This window comes from Anastrepha obliqua, chromosome 4 (genome assembly GCF_027943255.1).
Source record: "Anastrepha obliqua isolate idAnaObli1 chromosome 4, idAnaObli1_1.0, whole genome shotgun sequence".
NCBI lineage: Eukaryota > Metazoa > Arthropoda > Insecta > Diptera > Tephritidae > Anastrepha > Anastrepha obliqua.
The window spans coordinates 85,657,119-85,679,023 of NC_072895.1; the positions used below are offsets into that span (position 1 = coordinate 85,657,119).

Below are 21,905 nucleotides of genomic sequence, written 5' to 3' on the forward strand. Positions count from 1 at the left end.
TGGTCGGGAAAAACCCGAGTCATTCCGGTAACGTAGAACCGGCTGCCATAGAAATGCGTATCGGTATTTCATAATACTTATTTCAATTTCAAGCAATAACAAATTCTGTATTCCAGATGCGTCATACAAAAATAGGCAGCAGTAACTCATTACTGGTTTTTCTAACCTGAACTTAATTATTGCAGCCTATTGAAACGATTTTATTTTATATATTTTTTTGTTTAAAACATTACATATATACCCTTTTTAACCATATTGCTATAATATTTATAATATTTTCCATAGTATTTAAAATGGCATACTCAAAATCATGAATAAAAAAATTGCTTTCGAAATGCCTAGAAGACCGGAAGTTTCATCAATATACTATGCCACTCCTCCTCATTTAGGAAAGCATCTTTCGGATCATGTAATTAAGGATACCTCCGTTCTTGTAGTACGTAACATCAACTTCCGTGTCAAAGCGCAAAATAGTCTCGAAAACAGTGTCATTAGCCTAAAATTTAATGTCACAAATGCGTTATAAAACTATATATGGGCAAAAGTGTAAATAAGCAACTGCATACCTTCACTTGAATCTTCTGTCCAGGCTTCAAACCCTTCTCAGGAATTGTAATATTATACACCTCCCGTCCGTTTAGTTTCAAAGTGTCTGCAGTTTGGCCAGGTAAAAATTGCAATGGCATGATGCCCACGCCAACCAAGTTAGAGCGATGAATACGCTCGTATGACTCAGCTATAACAGCTTTTATGCCTAATAGCAATGGTCCTTTAGCAGCCCAATCGCGACTAGAACCGCTTCCGTAGTCCTTGCCGGCTATCAACAGCAAAGGCGTGCCTTCTTCACGATAACTAAGCAGCGATAATATATGTATATACATACACACACATTTTAAAGTTACTTGGTTTACATAGTCGAACTCTACTCACCGTTGGGCGCAGTCAAATACGTCCATTTCTTCATTACTTGGCACATGTATGGTACGCGGACCTGCCTTGCTCACCAATTTGTTAACCAAACGAATATTGCCGAACGTACCACGGGACACTACAGCATCATTGCCACGTCGTGAACCGTATGAGTTAAAGTCGCGTGGTGTCATTCCGCGTTCTGATAGATAACGCGCAGCTGGTGAATTTCTAGCAATAGAACCGGCCGGTGAAATATGATCAGTTGTAACGAAATCGCCCAAAAACACCAAACAACGCGCATTTTGAATGTCTTTTAGACGTGGCAATTCACGCGTCATACCTTCGAAGAACGGCGGATGTTTAATGTAAGTGGACGCACTATTCCAAGGATATAATTTGCTTTCCGCTACTTCTATTTTCTGCCACTCCTCAGAGCCTAATGTAATTTTATCTAAAATGGAAAATTTTGTCTGTCAGTGGCATTTGCTGCGGGAAGTAAAAACACTTAATATCCCACCATAGACTTCCTTGAACATAGCAGGAATTACGTGTTTGCTTTCCACTTCTTGTATTTCGTTACGGGTTGGCCAAATATCACGCAAGAATACCTTTTCCCCATTCGGGGCGACGCCTAATGGCTCGGTCGCAAAATCTATATCTACGCGACCAGCTATCGCATAGGCAATAACCAGCAGTGGGCTTGCCAGGTAATTGGCGCGCGTATTGGGATGTATACGACCTTCAAAATTTCGGTTGCCCGACAAAACGCCACAGCATACTAAACCATTCTTTTCGATGATATTTACCACGTTGTCATCCAATGGACCTGAATTTCCAATGCAAGTCATGCAGCCATAGCCAACGATGTCGAAACCCAACTTCTGTAAGTAGGGAATGACACCGGATTCCTTCAGGTAATAAGTTACCACGCCCGATCCTGGTGCCAATGATGTTTTGATATAAGGCATTACAGATAGACCCTTTTCCACTGCGTTTCTGGCAAGCAGTCCAGCTCCTAACATCACCGACGGGTTAGAAGTATTCGTACAGGATGTAATTGCAGCGATAACCACGGACCCATGACGAATAGTATAACTTTTGCCATCATCCCATTGGAATTGTCCGGCAGCCGGCAAATCCTCCGGCGCAATTGCGAACCCTTTAAAGCCAACCTACAAAATTTATATAGCGCATACGAAGACTATGAGGTAGATGTATAGCACAAACCAGTCGTACAATATAAACTAAAAACTTATCTTATCTAGCTAGCAAGGGCAAATCACTTAAAAACGGTTTCCGGCTAATAAATTTACCAATTACACTAAGCATGTATAGGTGGGTACAAATATACATACAAATATGTGTGATATATTTGACAAACTACTTTATCGTAATCTCATATTGATACCAGTTTATCAGTTTATCAGTTTTTTAGGCAAATGATTTCTATGAGCATTCGGGAATATACTCGAATGCTTCCCTATCGAGCGGCGACTCGTAATGGTCACGGAGAACGAACCTGGGTCCATCCTAGTGTTAGTCTCTTTCTATTTTGAAACTTTTATCTTTTAAACTTCCAATGCGTTTAACCAGCAAAAGGAATGTGTTGAAACTTACAGGATTAACAAGACATGCTTGGAAGTCGTTTTTCATATCTGTCACTGCTACGCGATCGTGTGGTCGTTTAGGACCAGAAACCGATGTTACCACCGTCGACAAATCAAGGGTCAAAGTCTGCGAGTATCTAGGATCCTGTGAGGCATCGGAATAGTTACGTAATTGCCCCGTCTCTTTTAAATATTGGCGGATAACCTCAATTTTTTCCTCAGATCGATCTGCAAAATTGAAAATCTCCATTAATATACATATCAGATATTGCCATTTTGTACTCTACGTACTCGTTTGCTTTAAATAAGCTAGCGTATTTTCGTCGATGGGAAAGAAGCTTACAGTTGCGCCATTTTCTGGTGACATATTACCAATAGTGGCACGGTCCGCTATACTCAACTCTGCTACACCGGGCCCATAGAACTCAACAAATTTTCCAACGACACCCACTTGTCGTAGATTTTTCGTAATAGTCAGTACCAAATCAGTGGATGTGACAAGTGGTCCCAGTTTACCAACGAGCTTATAACCAATCACTTCCGGCAACAACATGGAAATGGATTGACCCAACATAACAGCTTCTGCCTCAATACCTTCACGGCACATGCAAAATATTTGTACGAAATATATTAAATATTATATTTTTGGTCGTATTGAGATTTCGTAATATATTGAGCTTACCTCCAACACCCCAACCCAATACACCTAAACCGTTTATCATGGTAGTGTGAGAATCCGTACCGACTACACTGTCTGGATAAAGCAATTTAGTGTTGCCGCTACCTTCTTCAAACACCACACGACCCAAATATTCCACATTCACCTGGTGGACTATACCAGAACCAGGTGGAACAATTAACATGTTGTTGAATGCGCGAGCACCCCACTAGGGGAAAAGAATGTAAATTTAACAGTTACCGGCAAAGAAAAACGGCGGTTTTTTTGTGTTTGTACCTTTAAGAATGTAAAACGCTCTTTGTTCCTTTCAAATTCTAAATGTTGGTTCTTTGCCGGGGCGTCAGAACTGTAAATAGCTAAGATTTTAAACTGACAACTAAAATAAAAAATTGTTTTACCTCCTGGTGAAATCCACTTGAACCGAATGATCGATTGTTAAGACCGCTGGGCAAACAGGATTGATTTTCTCAGGATTACCGCCAAGTTTTAAAACTGCATCACGCATTGCTGCAAAGTCGACAACAGCTGGCACACCTGTATAATCCTATTAAATTCATATTTATTAATTAGCAAAAAAAAATTAAATTATAAAAAAGTCAATTTACATGGAGTATAACACGAGCAGGCTTGAACGAAACTTCCACATCATTTTGCCCTTGCTTCAGTTCAGGCGTCCAAGCTAAAATGTTTTTCACATCTTTTTCGAGGACATGGAAATCATCGCAGTTTCGCACTGCGGATTCCAAGAGGACACGAATAGAGTATGGCAATTGATCTGAAAGTAAATATTTTAGTACGCAAGTAAATAGTAAAAGTTAGTAACGCTTTCTTATTTGAATAGAATTCGCCAATCAGATGTCTTCTTTGAATAGAATAGGCATGATAGAATTCCTGCATGTAAATGTTAACAGCAAATCTACATATTATTCTAAACTTTTAAAGACACTCCTTTAACTAGTATCCTTTTCTTATTTGAATAGGAATTACATGATAAAATTCCTGAAGATGACCGCCTTTATATCATTTCAATATTTTTCATTTTGACTACACTATACTGCGAATAAGGGGAAAATACCCATGTCCTGCCCCATGAGTTTTAACAAAGGGTTATAAGGGGGGGGATAGAGGGGGTATTCTACTTCCTAAAAGAGAAAACCTCACTTCAGGGCGGCTTATACTTTTTAAGTTATTCTACTTTCTAAAAGAGAAAACCTCACTTCAGGGCGGCTTATACTTTTTAAGTTATTTGATTTCAAAATTTGTAAAATTGACCAAAAATCCTCCTATTTTGGTTATTTCAACAAGGCGAAGTGCTGCCAGACATCGTATAAATAAACAATTTTAGAAGATAATAAATGAATAAAAATACAAAATTTTACAATTTATTTCTATATTACATACGTCTATTCATATATATGTACATATATATATATATATAGGTATATTTATGGATATATATATATATATATATATATATTTATATATATTAATGCTTGATTTTCAGTAAAGTATGTTTGATTGTATGCATTTTGAGTTTACAGATTTGTATTTGGTGGGTGTATTTAGATTTGTATTCAAACAAAAAAAAAGTTATTTTTTAATGTTTCATACATACATATATATGTTGTATTTGAAAAAATATCACATATTAATATTTGATATATATATATATTTATACATATATTTTATTAAAAAAAAATAGCGTCGCAGGCGAAAATTTGGAATAAAAAATCGCGCGATTTTTAATTCCAAATTTTCACTATATTATGAATATATGATATATTATATATTCTTTTTTATATAATATATTAAATATCTATATATATTTTGCGTAAAACTTTTTTCTGCGTAGGCGGCCCTCGGCCGCACTTCAAAAAAATAACCCTTAATAGTTCAACACCGTCCCCGCTGCACACAGGAGTTTTACGTGAAGCTGAACTGTATATATACACCTTAGAGGTTGTAAACCCCCATTCCCTCATTATTCTAACAAAAAAGAGTGTGTTGAAATTATGTTCCTATGTTGCTTCGTTTTCAATCGCATTCTATTTTGTTTTTTTGTGCTTCTGGCAGCACTCCATTCAGCCATGCTTTTCAGTTACTGTTAATTTAGCTGGCGCGTCAAGAGTTTGCAAGTTATAAATGCAATTTAAATTGTTAATTTATGGTATATATAAATAAAAAGTGTTAGAAACGTGTGTGTATGTTAATGTAGTTTGAATAATTATTAAAATAAATGTGATAAGTGCACTTATTGTATCAAAATTTGGTGAAGGTAAAACACAAATTTTATTAACAAATAACTTAAAAACTATTATTAACTGAATAGTGTTGGTGCTAGTTTTCGTAATATTTCTCTCAAAACAAGTGAGGGGCAGTGCAAGGAGTCCTAGCCCGAATAAGTAATGTTAAACTATAAATATGCACTCACATCTATAATTATTAAGAATGCTACTGAAACAACTTATTCTACAGTGTTTAACATAAATGTAAAAGGACTTACTGTATTTGGGATCAATTGAAGCCAGATCGAAATACTTGTATGTCGTTCCATTCAATGTAAATGACTTTTGAAACTTCGCAAAAGGATTGGCACCTTCCAAATAGAGAAAAAATGTACCGTAAATTAATCAATATCACTTGTAAACTATGCGTGAATCTCAGTTATGTAATAATTTTAAATTATCTTGACTATGGACCCACTTACCGGCCATGGCAATACGATTTTAAAAAGCTTGTGCAATGTTAGCAAATAACTTGAACAACTAAAAAAAAACGGCAGACCTACTACCATAAATAATAAGATGGGAAACAAGATAACATAGATAACATGTCATCTGCCTGCTACAAAACACTTATGGAAAAATACAAATTGTGCGAACAACTGGCAATGCCAGAGATAATGGCAGTGCTACCAGTGTCCGCAATATCTATGATATCTATGATATTGCACAAGTTCTACACTACTAATTATCGAAAATTCAAAAATGTGTAGATTTTAAGCTTATGCTGGTAGAAGTGGTAGAATTACAATTCACCATCAAAAAGTGGTAGATGTGGCTTCTCTGCACGTATCGCTTAAAATTTATGTAATTAGATTGCTTCCAAACTCATGATGAAAAGATTTTTAGAGGTTTACTACCTAGCTGACCGTTATTCGGCTCTGAGCGAATTTGACAGATATGCCAACGTTATTCGTTTTGTGTTTCATAAACTTTAGCTTTTGCTTAGTGAAACACAAAACGAATGACGTCGCCATATCTGTCACATTCGTAGAATCTAAAGTTCCCCTCAAAATTTTTTTTTCACCATACCTAACGAGCAAACCTAGTGTCTATCATTCTTGCCCAAACTTCCAAAATTTACGTTATTACATTGCTTTCAACCTCTCTCGCCTAAAAATATGCAGTGAAGCAAATAGTATTTTACAACTAGCACAAACATACGATTTTGAATGCGAATAAATGCACATTTCGCAAATGCGACCTCAAACACCTTTCGAAAAGCAATGCTGGAAAGTGTTAAATGCGCATTTAAACCTGGATATCTAAAAATTCGTCTAAAACACTACGCAAACGTGCAGTTTTGCGAACTCGAATAATAAATAGTTAAATAGAAATAATTTAATACTTCTCTTAATTTACACTCATTTGTTTGAAATAAAAAACGAAAAATACAAATACAAATATATGTTTCAAATTTGTAGTCTGTGAGACGAATGATTAGTGACAGAGTAACACTGCTTTCACTTTAGTGATTTAGAGTTAAAGCTCAGCATAAACGGTGTTTTAGCGATGAAAAAACCTTAAAGAAGCGCCGAGTTTAACAATTGGCGGGAAGGCAAATGTTTGTCTTGAGTGTGGGTGGTTCTGAATTGGTTAGGAGATCTAGCAGATATGAAAAAGCTTCTTTGTTTAGCCTTTAATATTGCATATTAATATTGAAGATATACAATGTGTTTAGTAGAAACAAAAACAATAAATTTTACTTTGCCTATAAAGTTTCGGTGCAATTCGGGATTCCAATTGCCTCTCACCTGTCTCCTATCCTTTATAAAAAATATAAATTCATCATTTTCAACTTTATGTAGGCTAGGTTAAGCAATAAAGTCAATAAAAATCATTAATATTGGCTTTAATAAGAGTATTTTTTGTCGAGTGTTTTATAAGCTGTGGTTTTGGCTTTCGTCGTGAAATGCTTTGTAAGGTGCTGTTTTTTTTTTTTTTTTTGGTGGGTGAGGTAGGGTTCAAAATACCTTCGCACTTACAGCGACCGTCGTCTACTGCGTCGTGTGGTGTGGCCACTAAAACAGTCCCTCCTCCTCTCCTGGGGAGACTCCCCTCCCGGAACTGATTTGTACATTACTTCGGGAGGGCCCAGAACGGAATCCATGAAAAGGACCAAATTCTAATTCACCCACGTCTGGGTCCACCATATTTGTAGCCAGCATTCATGCTATAGGCTCGTCTTCTTTTGTCTCTATCTGCGGGGCTTCATGTTGTCGGTTTATCTTCTAGTCAAGTATATTAGGATCTCTGTCCATGTCAAGTTTTTTGGCACGTAGAACTCGCTCTATATACGTGCGAATAATTTGCCAATTTTCTGCGCTTTCTATCATTTTATCAGTGATGTTGTCAGCTCTTAAGGGGGGACCCTCATTTATCGGGTCAAAAAAATCGATTTTTTGGAAATAATTTTAATCTATTCTACAACTATTTAAGAATATACTTTCAAAATTTCAAGTCGATATCTGTATTTTTGAAGGAGTGACAAAATTTTTAACAGGACGCGACGGGTGGCCTGATCGCCTGTATCCAAAACTTTAAACGCGTTTTTCTCGAAACATCATTTTTCGATTTTGTGTACACAATTGAGAACGCTGTATTGAACCAATCAGGCTTTACAATAGCTCATTTTAAAGATAATTAAATTGTTTTCAATGTGACATTAAGTGTTTTTTTAAAAAAAAAGATTTTCATATTTTTTTGTAATTTTAAAGTCAATTTTTATGCATGAAAAATCACTTTTAACATAAAACTGGGTAAAAAATATCAATTTCGACATTTTTTTTTTTAAATCAAAATGTTACATCGAAGGTATTATCCTAAAGTTTTAAAAAAAATTTGGTTTTTTTATTTCAGAAAAAAATTCAGAGCGCTAGAATGTACACAGATAGAATGAGGTGCCATGGACGAGGTGTATATTTCCATACTTAAAATGTTTTTTTTCTTCTCCGAAAATTTTTGTAGACAGTCAAGACATTTATTAAAGTACTTTATGAATTACAAAACGTTTGAAGTTATTTTACCTGAGAAAAAAATTCCCAAAAATGATGCATTTTTCGACCGTCTAAATGAGGGTCCCCCCTTAAGGGGCCTAGTCTGCCTTCGACAGCTGTGCGATCTGGTTTCCATCTCTCACATTTGAAGAAAGTGTGATCTGCGTCGTCAATAAGTGCATCTCCGTAGATGCATTTAGTGGTTTCTGACTTGCCTATGTTGTTAAGGTATTTGTAAAAGTATCAATGCTCAGATAGCATCTGTGTGGTATAATAGTTTACCTCGCCGAACTGTCTGTTATACCATTTGTCTAGGTTTGGTATAAGTCTCTTCGTCCATCGGCCTTTCGTCTCTGACTCCCATCGCTCTTGCCATATTTGCAGTGTATGTGCTCTAATTTGCTGCTTTGCGCTCGTTTTGATGCGGGCGCGTGTGTGGTCTCCTATGGCGTTTGTCTCGCTCTTTTTGAAGTTCCATAGTTCTTTTCGCTCTCTCGCTAGCAGATCTATAGGTATCGTGCAGCTAATAATGAGTACTGCTGCTTCTGATACCGTGCGATAAGCTGAAGCAACGCGGAGGGCGGCGGTTCTTTGGGCCTTGGCCAGGATCTTGCGGCGACACTCAGTTTTAAGTGTGTGCGCCCATACTTCACATCCGTATAGTAGAATGGATACCGTCGTGTCCATGAGCAGCTTCCGCCTGCTTGCGATGGGTCCTCCGATGTTTGCCATTAGTCTTGATAGCCTTGATATTGTTTTGGTGGATTTTTCAGCAGCGTACTGGATTTGTGCCCAGTATGTCAGTTTGTTGTCGAGTTTGATGACCAGATATTTCACTACTTTTGAGGTTGTTTTGTTCTCTGTGTAGACTGGCATTGTCACTTCTACAGGTATGCGCGCTCTCGTGAATAGGATCAGTTCTGTTTTTTCCAGAGCTAAACTCAGGTCTTGCGAGTCGAGCCATGTCTTAATTCTTGTCATCGTTTGTGTAAGTTTCCGCCTTGCTGCGTCTACATCCCGTGCGGTAATTACTGCTGCGACATCGTCAGCGTATCCTACTAGGTAGCAATCGTCGGGCATGTCGGTGGTGAGGATGCCGTCATAGCTGACGTTCCAGAGATCGGGGCCTAGTATGGACCCTTGGGCCGCGCCAGAGGTTATCATTTTTGTCCGTTGTCCTTTTCTTGTGTCGTAGATGAGTACGCGGTCTTTGAGGTAGCTGCGGATTATCTTCATCAGGTGTTGGGGTATTTTGAACCGCTTCTCCAATGCGTCTATCATATTTTTCCACTTTGCGCTGTTGAAAGCGTTCTTTATATCGATGGTGCTGTTTGACCAAATTACGTATTGGGTTGTACTTTATTTCGATTCGTTGAAAAGGACAACAAGTTAGCTCTATGATATTTTAAGGGGTTAGGGGTAGTCAGAGGCCAGAAAGAATTATGATTTTCGAGTAATGTTTTTTTGCTAGTCAATTGCTTTTTTTACAAAAATAAAAACATAGCGTTAATACATCATGTTTTGACTTGACTTAAGCAATATTTAAAAAAAAAATTAATAATTGTAAAAGTTATCGCTGTTTGTGTGAAGCCCGTTTCTCCAGAAGTCTCTTGCGGTGATCATCATAAGTTCTTGGAGATTCATTTAAAATCAATCGGACAAGAGAAATTAGTTTTATTAATAGGTAATCTTGTGCCTGATCGGAAGCTTTTTTTTTCAAAATTAACAATATGGCGGCCTCATGAAATATTTCTTATATTTTCAAGAAAAGAACCGACAATTAACTGTTTAAAAAAATTGAAATTTTTGAAAAAAAAATTCTTCGATCAGGCATGAGTTTTTTATGATTTCAAGAGCAGTATAAATTTTATTGAAATCTACCAAGCGAGTTTTAAATTACAATGATGAAAATTGTTTTGAAAAACGCGTTTAAAGTTTTGCTATCGAACCGGAGCGCCCGAGCGCCCTTTGTTAGTTGTTGAATTACTCGAAAAGTATTTGTCGGATTCACTTCGAATTTTCACACAATATTTTTAAGATATTACACTTTAGGAAAATGCAAAAAAAAAAACAATTTTTTGAAAATTCTGACTACCCCTAACCCCTTAAATAAAGCAAAACAAAAATAGTAAAAGAGATATTGAAAATAAATTTATTTTAGGTTTAATTTAGGAATAGAAGTTTTTCCTTCCTATCCTTTCAAGTTTTAGGAAGTGAAGAATGGTTTTTATGACGATAGAAAGCTTTATGTGGGGAAATATCTTCGTGTGTAAATTGGTTACTTTGTTAATATTTTGATTATCTTGTATGCACAAATCTCGAAGACAAACGAGGAACTGAAATATCAAATTATACGAATACGCAATTTGACCAAATAATTTTATGGTATGAGGAGCCTATTTATTTATTTATTTGTTATAAGACATATTAATCTAAAAGTAGACAGTGGCAAGCAACCACTAATGGGGACCTTAAGAAATAAGAAATAGCGCATAACTGGTCCAGTTCGTTTCACTCAAGGGCATTTTTATTGATAAGAGTATATTTTATTATATGTTCATAAATGTATTAGCGAATACCAACTTTAGCATTAAATACTGACAACTCTTAGCACCCACAATACTTTTTTTAAAGGATTTTTTAATACTTAATTATATAACAAAATTTTAAACAATTATTAACATATTGTAAACTTTACATCTCGGAAACATGTATATTGCTATATATATATAATAATATATGTTAAAGTGTTAGTCCATTTCCAGTGCCATGTTTGTGCTGCCAACATGTTGGGTTGGATTTCCAGTCGCATTCTTACCAGGATTTGGATAATTTTGACGATAGGAACTACCAGTTGCGGGCGGAACAGTTTGTAAATCAACGGATTTTCTTGTACCTAAAACACGTGTCAATAGCGAATATGTAGAAAAAAATTAGTTTCTCACCATTTAATCAGACATTTAAAACTTACTGCAACAGCCACCCATTTTCAAAAATTAAGTAAAGTAATATAGTACAGCAAGCTTCCAATCGTTAGCGGCGGTTAACGATAAACTAAAAGTTAATAACCATTTTGATAACATTGTTTCACTACATAAATGTCAACAAAGTGAAATTCAGTAATAAAAATAAAAAATGTAAATGTCAACAAAGTGAAATTCAGTAATAAAAATAAAAAAGAAGTGGAAAAGGTCTTTAAAACAGAAATTAACAAATAACTTTAGGACCAGTAACATCGTTCAGCTGGTGATTTCATCACAGTGCTGACGCTTTTTGGATACAAATTTCTGCACGCCAGTGGATAATTAAAAGTCGTACAGCCAGAACTGGATATCGATTTAAAAGTAATTGCTACTAGCCACTGGAGTTGTGGTTAGGGATTCGTGCAGCGATGGACGACGAGTTCAAGCTCTGTTGGAAGAATTTCCAGGACAATACAGCTAGTGGATCTCAAAACTTGTATGATCGTGGAGACTTAGTTGATGTTACACTTGCCTGCGATGGAAAATTGCTGCACGCACACAAAATTCTACTTGCTATTTGCAGTCCATATTTTCAAGAAATTTTTATAACCAATCACTGCAAGCATCCAATAAGTGAGTAGCTAGATTACTATACTAACTTTATTAGAATACATAGAGGCTTATTTTGTAAGCATAGGACAATAAATGTTCTAAATTTGCTTACCGCTAAAATTAATTTTAGTCTATGTTAAGTTTGTCCTTATACATACATTTAGATACATAGGTGCCTAGGCTTTACATGGTACAAGTATTATGCATTTCCTGCTGTAACATATTTCATATGTATTTGAATGTACATATATACATAAATTCAAATATATAGGACATACAAACAGATATGTAAGCCAGTTTTAGCAGAATGGTTTACGAAACAAAATTTTGAACGTATTCTAATTTATTCATCAAGTAGTAGCATTGTTCAAAAGCATATATGTATCTAATGTCCCCTAGCGCCTGAAAAAAAACTTGAACTTTTTTTATTTTTTTATTAAACTACATACAATTAGTAACTTAAATGTTTATGCATGAAGTGCTTTTGCATTCTAAAGCACTTTAATGTAATCTGTTTTAGTTCCGTTTCTAATGTTTGATCCAATTTTATTGAATGAATCCATATCTAATAAAAGGCGTCAATATCTCACTTCAATCTATTTCTTAAATTATCATCCATTACGTATTTTTGACAAAAAGTTATGCCTATGAAATGGTACATGAAAAGCAAGTAAACGTTAAATTTGTAGGCACACATAAATAACAGGTGTAAGCTGAACTTCCCGATTTCGAAATACTCTGCTATCATGTGGCGAAAGCTCCTCTACCTAAGGTAAAAAGTAAACTTTTATTATAATGCACACAAAATGAAAAATTCACACGTTAATGTGATGTATTGCAGGCCATCAACAATACTGATCGATTCCACAACATTGAAATATGCCGAAAATAAGCGACGAATAGACACAAACATTGGATGCGTTTTCACTTCATTTAGGAAATAAGTTTGATTGTATTTGAAAGCTTAAATGCATTTCATTATACTTATTTCAATTTCAAGCAATAACAAATTCTCTATTCCAGATGCGTCATACAAAAATAGGCAGCAGTAACTCATTACTGGTTTTTCTAACCTGAACTTAATTATTGCAGCCTATTGAAACGATTTTATTTTATATATTTTTTGTTTAAAACATTACATATATACACTTTTTAACCATGTTGCTATAATATTTATAATATTTTCCATAGTATTTAAAATTGCATACTCAAAATCATGAATAAAAAAAAATGCTTTCGAAATGCCTAGAAGACCGGAAGTTTGATCAATATACTGTGCCACTCCTCCTCATTTAGGAAAACATCTTTCGGATCATGTAATTAAGGATACCTCCGTTCTTGTAGTACGTAACATCAACTTCCGTGTCAAAGCGCAAAATAGTCTCGAAAACAGTGTCATTAGCCTAAAATTTAATGTCACAAATGCGTTATAAAACTATATATGGGCAAAAGTGTAAATAAGCAACTGCATACCTTCACTTGAATCTTCTGTCCAGGCTTCAAACCCTTCTCAGGAATTGTAATATTATACACCTCCCGTCCGTTTAGTTTCAAAGTGTCTGCAGTTTGGCCAGGTAAAAATTGCAATGGCATGATGCCCACGCCAACCAAGTTAGAGCGATGAATACGCTCGTATGACTCAGCTATAACAGCTTTTATGCCTAATAGCAATGGTCCTTTAGCAGCCCAATCGCGACTAGAACCGCTTCCGTAGTCCTTGCCGGCTATCAACAGCAAAGGCGTGCCTTCTTCACGATAACTAAGCAGCGATAATATATGTACATATATACACACACACACATTTTAAAGTTACTTGGTTTACATGGTCGAACTCTACTCACCGTTGGGCGCAGTCAAATACGTCCATTTCTTCATTACTTGGCACATGTATGGTACGCGGACCTGCCTTGCTCACCAATTTGTTAACCAAACGAATATTGCCGAACGTACCACGGGCCACTACAGCATCATTGCCACGTCGTGAACCGTATGAGTTAAAGTCGCGTGGTGTCATTCCGCGTTCGGATAGATAACGCGCAGCTGGTGAATTTCTAGCAATAGAACCGGCCGGTGAAATATGATCAGTTGTAACGAAATCGCCCAAAAACACCAAACAACGCGCATTTTGAATGTCTTTTAGACGTGGCAATTCACGCGTCATACCTTCGAAGAACGGCGGATGTTTAATGTAAGTGGACGCACTATTCCAAGGATATAATTTGCTTTCCGCTACTTCTATTTTCTGCCACTCCTCAGAGCCTAATGTAATTTTATCTAAAATGGAAAATTTTGTCTGTCAGTGGAAATTGCTGCGGGAAGTAAAAACACTTAATATCCCACCATAGACTTCCTTGAACATAGCAGGAATTACGTGCTTGCTTTCCACTTCTTGTATTTCGTTACGGGTTGGCCAAATATCACGCAAGAATACCTTTTCCCCATTCGGGGCGACGCCTAATGGCTCGGTCTCAAAATCTATATCTACGCGACCAGCTATCGCATAGGCAATAACCAGCAGTGGGCTTGCCAGGTAATTGGCGCGCGTATTGGGATGTATACGACCTTCAAAATTTCGGTTGCCCGACAAAACGCCACAGCATACTAAACCATTCTTTTCGATGATATTTACCACGTTGTCATCCAATGGACCTGAATTTCCAATGCAAGTCATGCAGCCATAGCCAACGATGTCGAAACCCAACTTCTGTAAGTAGGGAATGACACCGGATTCCTTCAGGTAATAAGTTACCACGCCCGATCCTGGTGCCAATGATGTTTTGATATAAGGCATTACAGATAGACCCTTTTCCACTGCGTTTTTGGCAAGCAGTCCAGCTCCTAACATCACCGACGGGTTAGAAGTATTTGTACAGGATGTAATTGCAGCGATAACCACAGACCCATGACGAATAGTATAGCTTTTGCCATCATCCCATTGGAATTGTCCGGCAGCCGGCAAATCCTCCGGCGCAATTGCGAACCCTTTAAAGCCAACCTACAAAATTTATATAGCGCATACGAAGACTATGAGGTAGATGTATAGCACAAACCAGTCGTACAATATAAACTAAAAACTTATCTTATCTAGCTAGCAAGGGCAAATCACTTAAAAACGGTTTCCGGGTAATAAATTTACCAATTACACTAAGCATGTATAGGTGGGTACAAATATACATACAAATATGTGTAACATATTCGACAAACTACTTTATCGTTATCTCATATTGATACCAGTTTATCAGTTTATCAGTTTTTTAGGCAAATGATTTCTATGAGCATTCGGGAATATACTCGAATGCTTCCCTATCGAGCGGCGACTCGTAATGGTCACGGAGAACGAACCTGGGTCCAACCTAGTGTTAGTCTCTTTCTATTTTAAAACTTTTATCTTTTAAACTTCCAATGCGTTTAACCAGCAAAAGGAATGTGTTGAAACTTACTGGATTAACAAGACATGCTTGGAAGTCGTTTTTCATATCTGTCACTGCTACGCGATCGTGTGGTCGTTTAGGACCAGAAACCGATGTTACCACCGTCGACAAATCAAGGGTCAAAGTCTGCGAGTATCTAGGATCCTGTGAGGCATCGGAATAGTTACGTAATTGCCCCGTCTCTTTTAAATATTGGCGGATAACCTCAATTTTTTCCTCAGATCGATCTGCAAAATTGAAAATCTCCATTAATATACATATCAGATATTGCCATTTTGTACTCTACGTACTCGTTTGCTTTAAATAAGCTAGCGTATTTTCGTCGATGGGAAAGAAGCTTACAGTTGCGCCATTTTCTGGTGACATATTACCAATAGTGGCACGGTCCGCTATACTCAACTCTGCTACACCGGGCCCATAGAACTCAACAAATTTTCCAACGACACCCACTTGTCGTAGATTTTTCGTAATAGTCAGTACCAAATCAGTGGATGTGACAAGTGGTCCCAGTTTACCAACGAGCTTATAACCAATCACTTCCGGCAACAACATGGAAATGGATTGACCCAACATAACAGCTTCTGCCTCAATACCTTCACGGCACATGCAAAATATTTGTACGAAATATATTAAATATTATATTTTTGGTCGTATTGAGATTTCGTAATATATTGAGCTTACCTCCAACACCCCAACCCAATACACCTAAACCGTTTATCATGGTAGTGTGAGAATCCGTACCGACTACACTGTCTGGATAAAGCAATTTAGTGTTGCCGCTACCTTCTTCAAACACCACACGACCCAAATATTCCACATTCACCTGGTGGACTATACCAGAACCAGGTGGAACAATTAACATGTTGTTGAATGCGCGAGCACCCCACTAGGGGAAAAGAATGTAAATTTAACAGTTACCGGCAAAGAAAAACGGCGGTTTTTTGTGTTTGTACCTTTAAGAATGTAAAACGCTCTTTGTTCCTTTCAAATTCTAAATGTTGGTTCTTTGCCGGGGCGTCAGAACTGTAAATAGCTAAGATTTTAAACTGACAACTAAAATAAAAAATTGTTTTACCTCCTGGTGAAATCCACTTGAACCGAATGATCGATTGTTAAGACCGCTGGGCAAACAGGATTGATTTTCTCAGGATTACCGCCAAGTTTTAAAACTGCATCACGCATTGCTGCAAAGTCGACAACAGCTGGCACACCTGTATAATCCTATTAAATTCATATTTATTAATTAGCAAAAAAAAATTTAATTATAAAAAAGTCAATTTACATGGAGTATAACACGAGCAGGCTTGAACGAAACTTCCACATCATTTTGCCCTTGCTTCAGTTCAGGCGTCCAAGCTAAAATGTTTTTCACATCTTTTTCGAGGACATGGAAATCATCGCAGTTTCGCACTGCGGATTCCAAGAGGACACGAATAGAGTATGGCAATTGATCTGGAAGTAAATATTTTAGTACGCAAGTAAATAGTAAAAGTTAGTAACGCTTTCTTATTTGAATAGAATTCGCCAATCAGATGTCTTCTTTGAATAGAATAGGCATGATAGAATTCCTGCATGTAAATATTAACAGCAAATCTACATATCGCACCCTAAATACAAAAGGGTCACAACTCAAAATGTACCTTCGCTCAAATATGAACGAGACGTTATCAATAAAACGGTCCGCGGATGACATATGGCAAAAATAAATTTTTTGTTTTTTGGTAGGACTGTTATAAGCTTACATGGCAAATTTCAGCGTGATATGTAACATAGTTTGATTTCTGTGCTACTATAAACAAGTCAAGCTCGAGTGTGGAAAATTTTGAGTTGTGACCCTTTTGTATTTAGGGTGCGATATTATTCTAAACTTTTAAAGACACTCCTTTAACTAATATCCTTTTCTTATTTGAATAGGAATTACATGATAAAATTCTTGAATTAGATGACCGCCTTTATGTCATTTCAATATTTTTCATTTTGACTGCACTATACTATAATCCTTTAAGAACCAACTGGAAGAAGTTCAAAAATGCAGTAAACAAGATAGGAGAGACTCCTATCCCTCAAATCACTCTCACGGAAAACCTTGAGAGTAGGGTCATACCACTGGAAAAGGCATTTAGTAGGGCCTACAAAACGTCCTGCCCCATAAAATTTTGCAAAAAGACTCACCCTCCTTGGTGGAGCAGTGAGCTCTTAAAACTAAGGGAAAAATCTAGATCAACGTTTAACCTCAGCTACTCGACGGAAAATTGGGAATTGTACAGAGAAATTCGGAGACAGTACAAGAAGGCAATCAGGGCCGCCAAAAAAGAGAGCTGGAGGAAATTTTGTTCGTCAATCGAATCCTCCAGGGATTCTGCTAGGCTCAGCCGTGTTCTTTCCAAAGACCACTCAATGGCTTCTTGGGTCAAGAAACCCGATGGAACTTGGACTGCTACAGCAGAAGAATCGCTAGAGCTTCTGCTAAACACGCATTTTCCGGGATGCAGCGCTTACGAAAGTGAGAGGGGAAACATTAGGCGGAGCCAATATAATCCACAGCATCTTGCAAATTAAATTATTACCAAAGAAAAAGTTGCATGGGCAATCAAATCTTTCTCACCCTTTAAATCTCTGGGGCCAGGTGGGATCATTCCAAAGATGTTACAGGAAACCTTGGACTGTACCCTACCATTACTAGAGGAAATTTTTAAAGCGTGTTTAAACTTAGGCCATATTCCAGATAGCTGGAAACTAGTTAAGGTAGTCTTCATACCAAAAGTAGGTAGAAGAGGACATGAATCAGCGAAGGACTTCAGGCCAATCAGTCTTTCGCCTTTCCTGTTAAAAACTTTTGAAAGACTTTTGGATACGCACCTCAGAAGCTCTTTGGAGAGCTCTGGTATATCAACTGCACAACACGCATACCTTAAAGGCAAATCTGCGGAGACGGCGCTTCACGAGGTAATCGGAACAATAGAGGGCTCTCTAGAGAGCAAACATTATACCATGACGGCATTCTTGGATATCGAAGGCGCCTTTAACAATGTTAGCACATATGCCATCCAACGGGCGTGGATAGACCTGGAGGTAGACAGTTGCATTAGTGACTGGGTCATCTCCATGCTAGAAACCAGGATCATCAAAGCTAATATGGGTAATATCAACATAACCAAGAAGGTCAACGGGGGCACTCCACAAGGGGGAGTATTATCTCCACTTCTTTGGCTATGTGTGATCAGCAAAATCTTAATAAAACTTGACGGAGGTGGGGAAAAAATAGTGTCAGGACTGTGTCCAAATACGATCAGTGGGATCATCCAAAGGGCGTTAGGCGAGCTTAACTCTTGGGCCACAGGATGTGGTCTAAGTTTAAACCCGCGTAAAACAGAACTTATGCTTTTTACCACCAGATACAAAGTACCAATTTTTACCCTACCAAATATCAACGGACAAACTCTGTCACTATCAACCAGTGCAAAGTACTTAGGGGTAATTCTGGACTCCAAACTTAGCTGGAAGTTAAACGTCGAAGAACGGGTAAGGAAAGCAGAAATTGTCTTATATGTCTGCAAACGTATGCTTGGAAGAAGATGGGGTCTTCAACCTAAGCATACATTATGGCTGTATAAGGTGGTTATACGACCAATTTTATGTTGTTGTTGTTCTTATCGTAGCAGCATAAACATTCCCCCCACCTACATACGGGGAATGCTGCTGGAGTGACAGTCCTTGGCCGGATATAAATCCGGGTCGTTTCGGAAACGAAGAACCGACTGTCGTGGAAACGGACCCATTTTATCGTATGGTTCGGTAGTTTGGTGGAAAGCTCTAGGGAGAGAGTACAATACCAAATTACTCGGCAGAATACAAAGATCAGCCTGTGCAATAACGGTCGGTACAATCAGATCATGTCCTAGAGAGGCTCTCAATGCACTGACACACGTTATTCCAATAGACCTACATATAAAGAAGACGGCAACCATGAGTGCATTTAGGTTAAACGAAGCGGGTCGCTGGAAAGGAAAAACTTATGGTCACACTAGTCTATTATTGCGACAAACTCAGTTAACCTCGGTGAGGACTGACTACATCGTCCCGATGGTAACGTTCAATAGGAATTTTGCCACACTCTTTCCATCTAAAAAAGAATGGAATAAGGGATTCTCTCTAAACAACTTCGATACCAGATCGACACAGATCGCAGTAAAATGGATTGTGGTGTTGGACTGGTATATATTCTCATAGACTTGGAATTGAAAAATCTGTGCGTCTCCCTAATACCAGCAGCGTCTTCCAAGAGGAAGTACTAGCAATTGGGGAAGTCTGTAGGTTACTAATCGCAGATTTCTCTTTTAAGGGCAATATCGCTATTCTTTCGGATAGCCGAGCTGCAATCCAGGCGCTGGACGCGACTATAACAACCTCTAAAGTGGTGGAGCAAAGTAGGAATAGCCACACCATCTTGAGTGAAAACCATAGAGTAACCTTAATTTGTGGTCCCGGGACACCGGAACATAGAAGGTAACGAAAAAGCTGATGAACTGACAAGAGGGGGATCTGCCATGAATAGCGCTCTTGCAGTGCCAGTATTCACTCCACTAGGTGCGGTTAAGAATGCAATTTCCCTAAAATACCTTCGAATTGCAGATTGTAGATGGAGAGACCAGACGAAATGCAAAATCAGCAGAACGTTATGGCCCACCTACAACCTCAAGCAATCGTCGACATTAATAAACATGAAACGACGGGACACCTGTAGACTTACGGCAGAGAACAAGCCGCCAAAATGGGCATCCCTCACAACAAATACTGTCATAGTTGTAAACAACCGGAGAAAAAAGAAACAATCTTCCATTTCCTCTGCGAATGCCCTGCCCTATGGAAGGACAGAATGTTAACCCTCGGCAAACCGCTGTTCGAGAGTCTCGAGCAACTGGCTGGCTTAGACGTCAACAACCTAATAAGGTTCCTAAACCGCACAGACTGGATATAGTCCTGCTGCAAATAACTGTTAAACAATTTGGTAACGAGGATGTGGCAACAAAATGGTGCGGAAGCGCTAGTTGGATTCTGGATGAATCACCACTCTGACCAACCAACCAACCAACACTATACTGCGAATAAGTAATGTTAAACTATAAATATGCACTCACATCTATAATTATTAAGAATGCTACTGAAACAACTTATTCTACAGTGTTTGACATAAATGTAAATGGACTTACTGTATTTGGGATCAATTGAAGCCAGGTCGAAATATTTGTATGTCGTTCCATTCAATGTAAATGACTTTTGAAACTTCGCAAAAGGATTGGCACCTTCCAAATAGAGAAAAAATATACCGTAAATTAATGAATATCACTTGTAAACTATGCGTGAATCTCAGTTATGTAATAATTTTAAATGTATCTTGACTAAGGACCTACTTACCGGCCATGGCGATACGATTTTAAAAAGCTTGTGCAATGTTAGCAAATAACTTGAACAACTTAAAAACAAAGATAATAACATAGATAATTATTATCATGAGGACATTTCAAACTTGGCAGCACTCACACGTTATGGGATTTCGAACAGCTGATAGCGAAACGGCAGGCTGCCAGAAGAAACGCGCCAAAAATAACTGACGAAAATAGTTCGTTTTTGCTTAATGGAGAAATGACGCTTTGAAATGTTTATAATTATTTGTCTTAAAATTAATTCAATTGAAATGTAATAATTTGAATTGAAGTGAGTTTGTAGAATCCAATGCTCGTTATATCCCATTCTTCTACCTATACTTTTAATTAGTCTTATGTACATAATGTAATTTTATTGAAAACTGTGTGTTGGTTTATATAAATTTGTATATACGTAATTATTCTATGGTTGAAAAGCGTAGGCTAGGGAATTGAATTTGAGTTTAAGATATTTTACAAAAATTAAAGGTAATCTGCTTTAACTTATTCTGTTCGTTGTTTGAGAATGTTTTTTTTTTTGTTACCCACTTTCTGTGATATATTAAAAAATCGCAATATGTCATGTTTTTAATTTTAACTTATGCTTTTCGTGTTCATTACTTTATTATTATTAAATTACTTTTGTATTTCAGTTTTAAATAATTTCATTTACATATAAATTTTTAAATTTTTTGCTTATTTATGTACGGAGTGTCAAACAATACACTAAGAAAAACGTCCCCGGTTTTGGTAGCCAAATATTTATTATTCTTTGAAGTTTGAAAAGCGGAAACTATAAGATATTAAATTTTTCCCGGATTATAGCTGAATAGAACATTGTCTCGAACTAAAATCATTAGAGTAAAACTCTTTAGTAAAATATGTCAGGTACACATAAACACGCTAGCATACCTTTCCAATGCATTAATATTATTTGTAACAATTGTTACAGTTTCGGTGTTCATATATCCAAAAAACTTGCAAAGTAGGGGAAAGTGAG

The 21,905-nt window shown here is 37.2% G+C and overlaps 2 protein-coding genes and 1 long non-coding RNA gene across 3 annotated transcripts; 1 reads left to right on the forward strand and 2 right to left on the reverse strand.

Annotated features, from left to right (window-relative positions):
• Positions 1-110: 110 nt before the first annotated feature.
• LOC129243439 (cytoplasmic aconitate hydratase-like) lies at positions 111-5,927 on the reverse strand. The gene is made up of 12 exons (XM_054880469.1): positions 5,906-5,927; positions 5,702-5,794; positions 3,804-3,973; positions 3,597-3,742; positions 3,475-3,544; positions 3,202-3,406; positions 2,811-3,113; positions 2,530-2,747; positions 1,430-2,084; positions 931-1,363; positions 567-852; positions 111-496 (listed from the first exon to the last, which is right to left on the reverse strand). The coding sequence occupies exons 1-12, from the start codon at positions 5,910-5,912 to the stop codon at positions 386-388; spliced, it is 2,697 nt and encodes an 898-aa protein (XP_054736444.1). The 5' UTR covers positions 5,913-5,927; the 3' UTR covers positions 111-385.
• Positions 5,928-11,556: 5,629 nt separating this feature from the next.
• LOC129243441 (uncharacterized) lies at positions 11,557-13,022 on the forward strand. The gene is made up of 3 exons (XR_008582312.1): positions 11,557-12,072; positions 12,741-12,823; positions 12,893-13,022. It is a non-coding gene; the product is annotated as an uncharacterized LOC129243441 (long non-coding RNA).
• Positions 13,023-13,068: 46 nt separating this feature from the next.
• LOC129243440 (cytoplasmic aconitate hydratase-like) lies at positions 13,069-21,005 on the reverse strand. Its single transcript, XM_054880470.1, has 12 exons — positions 20,898-21,005; positions 20,693-20,785; positions 16,765-16,934; positions 16,558-16,703; positions 16,436-16,505; positions 16,164-16,368; positions 15,773-16,075; positions 15,492-15,709; positions 14,392-15,046; positions 13,893-14,325; positions 13,525-13,810; positions 13,069-13,454 (listed from the first exon to the last, which is right to left on the reverse strand). Exons 1-12 carry the CDS (start codon positions 20,902-20,904, stop codon positions 13,344-13,346), a joined length of 2,697 nt encoding a protein of 898 aa, XP_054736445.1. The 5' UTR covers positions 20,905-21,005; the 3' UTR covers positions 13,069-13,343.
• Positions 21,006-21,905: the final 900 nt, after the last annotated feature.

Bases quoted from the DNA above. Each gene is read 5' to 3' on its own strand.
- LOC129243439 (XM_054880469.1), bottom strand. The intron at 3,114-3,201 runs GTAAGCTCAATA...TGTGCCGTGAAG, and splicing joins ATTGGGTTGGGGTGTTGGAG to GTATTGAGGCAGAAGCTGTT. The intron at 2,085-2,529 runs GTAAGTTTCAAC...TAAATTTTGTAG, and splicing joins AAGCATGTCTTGTTAATCCT to GTTGGCTTTAAAGGGTTCGC.
- LOC129243440 (XM_054880470.1), bottom strand. The intron at 16,704-16,764 runs GTAAATTGACTT...TGAATTTAATAG, and splicing joins CTGCTCGTGTTATACTCCAT to GATTATACAGGTGTGCCAGC. The intron at 13,455-13,524 runs GTATGCAGTTGC...ATTAAATTTTAG, and splicing joins GACAGAAGATTCAAGTGAAG to GCTAATGACACTGTTTTCGA.